Source organism: Lissotriton vulgaris, chromosome 4_1 (assembly GCF_964263255.1).
Source record: "Lissotriton vulgaris chromosome 4_1, aLisVul1.2, whole genome shotgun sequence".
Classification (NCBI taxonomy): Eukaryota; Metazoa; Chordata; class Amphibia; order Caudata; family Salamandridae; genus Lissotriton; species Lissotriton vulgaris.
This window is the reverse complement of record NC_141691.1, coordinates 2015068314-2015075400: the sequence shown is the minus strand read 5'-3', so window position 1 is coordinate 2015075400 and position 7087 is coordinate 2015068314. Positions and strand designations below refer to the sequence as shown.

Below are 7087 nucleotides of genomic sequence, written 5' to 3'. Positions count from 1 at the left end.
TGATCAATAGTAGCTCCTTTGAAGAGGGGCCACTTCATACAGTAGGGGGCAATAAACTGTATCCTCCGGCTAGGTGATGGCCTGGGATCCGTGCAGACAATCGGGCTCAGAAGAAGGGGTCATCAAAGGGGAGATATTCATGAAAGAAGGGGCGGCGTGGACAATTGAGCGTAGAGGAAGGGTTTTATCAAAAGAGGGGTATTCATGAAAGGAAAGGAGGTGTTGGTCAGGCGCGGGGTGTGACTCCCAGGGACAGTCACGCGGAAGGAGAGGGTTTATGACTTGTGCATGTGAGAGCGGGGGCAGCCAGGATATGTGGGGGATGCTTGCGGGGTCAGGGAAGTGCGCTAACGATCGATCGTGAACAGGGAGACCATGGTACCTAAAATGGCTGCCGTGCATATTCGTACGTGAGTCTGAGGAATGGGCAAGATGGCGCAGATGATGTTCAGTTCGCCAACTAAAATTCCACAGTCCTCCCTTTTAACATGTCTCGCCAGCTTGTCAATTCGGATCTATCCCCATAAGACCACGTATTTCTATCTCATAGAGGGGACTCATGTGCTCAGTTCTGAAGTCCAAAGTCTTAGGGCACATGCAGTTAGAAATGAGTGAACACAAAGGTGGCAAACATTGAATTCCTAGGCAACACCCACACAGTACCACAACCGGTATCAATATAAACGTGAACAACCTCCATCCCCAATCCTTCAAAGTATCCCAAAACCAGCTTCTAAGCGACCATCCTTCTTGCTCCTGGTGAACCTCTGAGGAAAGTCTGTGGAGCTGTTCGATTGCTTTGTAGACTGAAGGCGAGTTATCTGGCACGTAGGTGCAACAGCTGGATCCGATGATGCGGCATGCTCCTCCACGGTCGGCTAGAACCACATCTAGAACAAGGCGGTTTTGAAGAGCCACCAGGCGGACTGCCTGAAGCTCAGCCGTGTTGTTAGCGACGATGCCAGCCGTGATGTTAATGGTCGTTTCTACTGCCTGGGTCAGGTGTCGGATGGCGCGGCTGTTTGCCATCGGGCCCCACAGAGGAACAAGTCCCTTCACCGCATCCAGGAACTGTGCTCCGGTGGAGTCGGCTTGTCCAATGTCTCCGGCGCGCTTCTGCCGGTGATGGTTGGCTGGGGCCACATACGTGGGGGGGAGAATGAAGGCGATGTAGCAAGTACCCCCCCAACCTTTCGGGAGCCAAGTGTAAGCTTTGGTGCCGCAAACAAAGTACATATTCGGAGAGGCGACAAAGGAGGGGGGATCAGTTGAGTCCAACGACCTGGTGATGTGGCAGGAACTGTGACCCACCAGCTGTGTTCCCAGGCCTTCGATGCACACAAGACCCGTGACATTGATAACAGACAGAGCCACAGTCAGAGTGGCAGCCGTTCGCTTCCGCAGGTAGGAGAAGGTGGGTCTAGCTGGATTATGGAGCACTTGCATTTCAACTCGTTCTTTGGCAGGGATGTCCATATGGAAGGCGGAACCGGAGGTTACAGGACAAAAGGGAGCAGAAGTCTTTCCGGTTTTGTTCAGCCAGAACCCATAGTAGAAGTGCGACACTGTTTGACCACTAGTGGCGTTGTCCTTGTGGCTTTCTTGCAAGAGGATCAACCAGGCAAGGCAGGAGCCGTGAACTGAGAAAGGAGAAGGGATGAAGGGGATAGAGTGTCCGGTGGCATGCGGGAGCAACCCGCAGATCCAGCAGTTGGTGGCGTTGGTAGCAAGGTTGTGCTGGTGCAACAGTTGCACAAAGGAATTGTTCCAGAACTCCTTACGCCTTTCTCGGAGCTGAGGCGAAAGGGAGATTAGGTGGTGCTCTTTCATGGTGGTTGGCTGTGCAGTGGTTAGCAATATCTGATGAGCGGGTGTGCTTTCCTCCAAGATCCAGAAGGAAGTCATGAGGAGGAGGCAAAGGAGGAAGACAATGAAGAAGGCAATTGTCTTTGATTTGTGCATATTGTCAGTCTTTGGGTTCCTGTAGTGGGTATTTCCGGTTGCTTCCATCATCTTCTTATCTGGCGCTTCCATCATCTTCTTATCTGGCGCTTCCATCATCTTCAAGGTGCTCGGTAGTGGGCAGAACCACAGACTTTGTTTAGCTTCTCTCCGGGTAACCCTTGGTTGTGTTTAGGTCACCGTTCTGAGATTTAACTTAGTCCGTGGTCTACTTAGCCGAAGCTCCCTCCTTTCGACGCAGGAAATACCTTTCCCGGGATGGCACAGTGGGATCAGAGAATTTTGCAAGTTCAAGTGCCTCGGTATCAGGATAGCAGTTCAGTGATGGCCGATCTTTGTTCAGGAGCTCTTCCTGGGTGTCGACGTTTTCTGTAGTGGCCAGGGTCGAGGAGACCTTCTTGCAGTGGTGTGCATGCAGCCAGTGCCGTTTCCCCTCCACTCAAAGGGCCGTCCGGGTGGTGATCAGTACTTGCCAGGGGCCCGTCCACCGAGGTTCCAGATTCTTTGCCCGTTGAAAATTCCGGACTAGTACATAATCCCCCGGTTGGATGTCGTGACCCGGACCCCTGGAAGCATCGGGGATGGCCTGCTGCACCTGCTGATGAATGACAGACAACGTTTTAGTTAATTTGTACAAGTAATCTGACAGCAGGACGTCGGGGACGTCGTGAATGGAGGTCGGTTTGGGGGCAGTCCAGAGGTTCATCGGTCGCCCAAATACAACCTCGTAGGGGGTCAAATGGTGCTTAGTGGGAGTGGAGCGCATCAATAGCAACGCCAGTGGGAGGGCGTCTGGCCACTTAAGTCCTGTGGTGGCCACTATTTTTGACAGTTTTAGTTTCAATGTAGCGTTGTGTCGCTCAACTAAGCCAGCGGATTGGGGGTGGAAGACCGCATGAAACCTCTGTTTTACGCCCAACCCCTTAAAGATTAGTTGGATAACTTCAGCTATGAAGTGGGGGCCGTTGTCGCTCCATAAAATTCGACAAAGGCAGTAGCGAGGGAAAAACTCTTTCAGTAGTACTTTGGCAGTAGTCATGGCAGGGTTATCAAGGGTCGGATAGGCTTCTACCCATTTGCTGAAGGCACATACAATGACTAATACATATTTCAAGCCTTGGCATCTTTCTAGCTGGATGTAATCCATCTGGAGGACCTCAAAGGGGTGGTCAGGGATCCCAAACCCTCCCCGGGGTACCACAGTTCCTTTCCCGGGGTTGTGTTGCAGGCAGATAAGGCACTGCTGGACCAGGCGTTTGGCTGAGTCAGGGATTTTGTCGTTGTGCCAGACTTTGGAAATGAGTTCAGTCATGGGGGCAGATCCTATGTGTGCGGGAGAGTGTGCCATAGTCAGTATGGGAATCAAGTATGAGTCAGGCAGCAACCATTTGTTTGCATCTTTTGTCCGCCAGCAGCCTTCATCGTCTTTTAAACCCACCCGTGCCCACTCGGTCAGTTCGTGAGGGGTGCTGGCCGACTGGATGTCCCTAATCGTTTCCCTAGCGTTAGTCCATTTTTCTGCTTGTGACCTGGTCACATACATGCGTGTCATCGTCCCATTCTCAGCTGTGGTTCGGGCAGTGATGTCGGCCAGCGCGTTTCCCTGTCCGACTAAGTCTGTCACCTTCTTGTGTGCCTGGCATTTGATCACTGCTAATCGTTTTGGTAGGAGAACTGCTTCAATCAGGGCGGAAACTAGATCTCCATGGAGGATGGGCGTGCCGTGGGACGTCAGGAATCCCCTTTCCCTCCACAAGAGCCCAAAATGATGAACCACCCCGAAGGCATACTGGCTGTCCGTGTAAATGTTCGCCGTGGTCCCTGCCGCTATGATACATGCTCGTGTGAGGGCAATTAGCTCTGCCGCCTGTGCGGATCGTTGTGTGATGCGGGCTGTTTCAACTACTGTTCGGGCTGTCGTTACCGCATAGGCAGCTGAAGTGGTGCCGTCTGGGAGTTTGATGCAAGAGCCGTCTACCCATAGCTCTCCATCAGGATCTGTAAAAGCAGTGTCTCGGAGGTCAACCCTACTACTGGGCTGTTTGTCCGTGTGGGTCACACAGTCGTGTATAGGGGGCACATCGGGTCATCTTCAGGCAAGGGCAACAGTGTGGCAGGATTCAAAGTCGTGCATCTCTTCAGAGTGATGTGGGGTGCGAGTAGAGTCAATTCGTACCCCGTCAGTCGTGCACTAGTCAGGTGTTGAGTCTTGGTCTGGTTCAAAAGGGTGTCGACTGCGTGGGGTACTAACACCGTGAGGGAGTTCGAAAGTACGATTCCCTCACTCTGACGGATAGAGACAGCAGCGGCGGCTACTGCTCGAAGGCAGGCAGGCAAAGCTCTGGTGACAGGGTCAAGAGTGGCAGAGAAGTAGGCACAAGGGCGCTGCTTAGAGCCGATGGGCTGAGTTAGAACAGACAACGCGCATCCCTCCCTTTCGTGAGTGAAGAGGGAGAAGGGCTTGGAGTAATCTGGTGTTCCCAGGACAGGTGCTGAGCAAAGGGCATCCCGCAACTCTTTAAAGGACGCTTGACATTCGGGGGTCCAAGGGAGTGGAAAGGGGACATCTTTGGCCAACAGGGAAAGTAGGGGTTTGATAATGAGACTGAAATTTGGTAACCATTGTCGGCAGAAAGAGGTAAGACCCACTAAAGAACGGACTTGCTTCTGTGTCTTAGGGACCGGGGTATCTAGGATGGTTTGGATTCGGTCAGGCGTAAGTTTCCTCCCTTCTTTGGACAGGAGATGGCCTAGGTATGTCACTTGAGACTGGCAGAACTGCAGTTTCTTTTTGGAGACTTTGTGGCCATTTTCCGCAAGAAAGTGCAAGAGTTGGATAGTGGCCGTGATGGCAAGTGGAGTGGTGTCGGCCGCCAAAAGGATATCATCGACATATTGGATTAACACCACTCCATCTGGTAGCTGGACGGCGTCTAGCTGTCTTTTGAGGGCCTGGCTGTAAATGCTGGGACTTTCAGTGTAGCCCTGGGGAGCTCTACAAAATCGGTACGAATAGTTTTTTTAGGGTGAAGCCGAAAAGATAACGGCTGTCTGGGTGGATGGGGATAGAGAAAAATGCATTCTTAAGATCAATAACAGTGAAGGTGGTGGCAGTGGACGGGATGAGGGTCAGAATGGTGGTGATGTCTGAGACTACGGGGTACTGTGGCACAACCACTTTGTTGACCTCTCGTAGGTCGATGATGAAGCGGTACGCTTTCTCATCTCCCTCACCTTGCTTCTTAACAATGGGTAGGATAGGGCTGTTACAGACATTGCTAACCACTTCCTCTACCACTCCTGCATCTACCAGGGACTGAATAATCGCTACCAATGCCTTCTCGCCTTCTGGCGATATCCGGTACTGTGGGAGTTTCGGGAGCATTGCGTCTTGTCGAACAGTTATGTGCACAGGGTCAATCATCATTCGTCCTACGTCAGAGTCGCTTTTGGCCCATAGGTACGGGGGCAGGGTGTCGAGCAAGGACAGGTCAGCATCAGTTATAGAGTACATATGTCGTGCGGGCAAGATCTGGACATGCTCGGGTTGTCGTACAGGATGACTCGGACTCCATCTGGGGAACACCTAATGGTAGCTTGGAAATGTTTTAGTAAATCAATACCCATAATGGCGTCAGGGGAGTTGGAGGAGAGCATGAATGTTGTGTCAGTGGGGTTGTTTCCTAGGTCGAAGGGGATAGGTACAGACAGGGGATTAGTGGAGGGCGTTCCATCGAAACCTATCGATGTAATGTGTGAGCCAGACAAGGGTGCCCTTGGAATCAGTTGTTTTGATAACACACTACGTGTCGCCCCAGTGTCTACCAAGAATGGAGACTTTGTACCCAGGACCTTAGCGGTGATGTAAGGACCTTGCTGGTCAACACAGAGCTCGACTGGATCCCTCCCTTGCCCGTGGCAGTCCTATGCAAAGTCGGGGATGTTCTCACTGTCAGATAGTTGGTACTGGTTCTGTCGGGGATGGTCAAACGTGTTCGATCTTCCCGATCTGTCGCTGTTGGTGTCATTTGTGTACCCTCGCCCCTGACCTCTAGTCCTAGGGCCATTCGTCATATCCCTCGTCTCTTTATTTTTAATTAGCTCCAGAAGAACCGGACATTGAGACTTCCAATGCCCGAATCCTTTGCAAAATGCACACTGATTATCCTCTATGTCCCTACGTCCAGAGTAGGAAGTGGGTGTGCGGTCCTTTGGGGGTGGATTTCTAGTGGCTGTTGATTGGTAGCTCCCCCTGTGGGGTTCTTTCCCGACCACCACCCCTTGTATCTGGGCTATCATCACCCTTTCTTTCAAATCTTTCTTCTTTCTCTCGGTTGCCCGATCATTCTCATTCTTTTGGTGTTCGTAGTACTGAGCCATTTGAAGAATAACTGCGGGTTTGGAGGCCCCCCAACTACTCTCGCTCGTTTGTAACTTTTGGGAGACCTCTTGCGATAGACCCTTTACATAGTTTTGCACGAATAGGTGTTGTCCGGTTGCGGTGGTCATGTCCTGGCCACTGTAGTCGGAGAACACAGTCTTAAATCGGGAGAAGTATTCTGAAACGTCTTCCTGGGGTTTCTGACGGCAAGCCGTGACTATCGACCAATCTACCTTTTTCTCTGGGATCAACGTCTTTAGCTTCTGAACTATTTTGTCCGGGAGTTCCAGTATGTCTTTCACTGGTTTCTTTCCGGGTTCTCGCCATCTATCTAGCTCCCTGAGTTGATTCCAGGTATGGCTGAACAGATCTGTGTGGTCGGTTTTCCGGATTTGCTTCCACACATCCGCCGGCAGGCATAATCCGAAAAACAAGTCAATGTCCGCTAGAGTCATTATCGTTGAACCCAAGGCTGTGCCTAATTCAGTATAAAATGCTGTCGGGTTCTTTCTTAAATCAGGCAGGGTTTGCCGAAAAGTTAAAATATCCTGTCAATCCCATGGTTGATAAACCCAATTGTACACAACCCTCCCTTTTGCATCTGCGTGGTTGATATCGTCGTTTGTTCCCTGACCTCTTGGGGGAACCCAGTAGGGGGCAACTTCTCTGATAGGCATCATAGTGTTGGCTACTTCTGATGAGGACCCAGCCATTTCAGGGACTGTAATCTTAACCTCTGGTTTC

The 7087-nt window shown here is 51.4% G+C and overlaps 1 protein-coding gene across 1 annotated transcript; it reads right to left on the bottom strand.

The window, feature by feature from the left end:
• Positions 1-504: 504 nt before the first annotated feature.
• On the bottom strand, positions 505-2061 carry LOC147724881 (endogenous retrovirus group PABLB member 1 Env polyprotein-like). The gene has a single exon (XM_086967080.1). It carries the CDS (start codon positions 2059-2061, stop codon positions 505-507), a length of 1557 nt encoding a protein of 518 aa, XP_086823206.1.
• Positions 2062-7087: the final 5026 nt, after the last annotated feature.

Coding starts and splice junctions, on each gene's coding strand:
- LOC147724881 (XM_086967080.1), bottom strand. CDS start 2,061: ATGATGGAAGCGCCAGATAAGAAGATGATGGAAGCGCCAGATAAGAAG.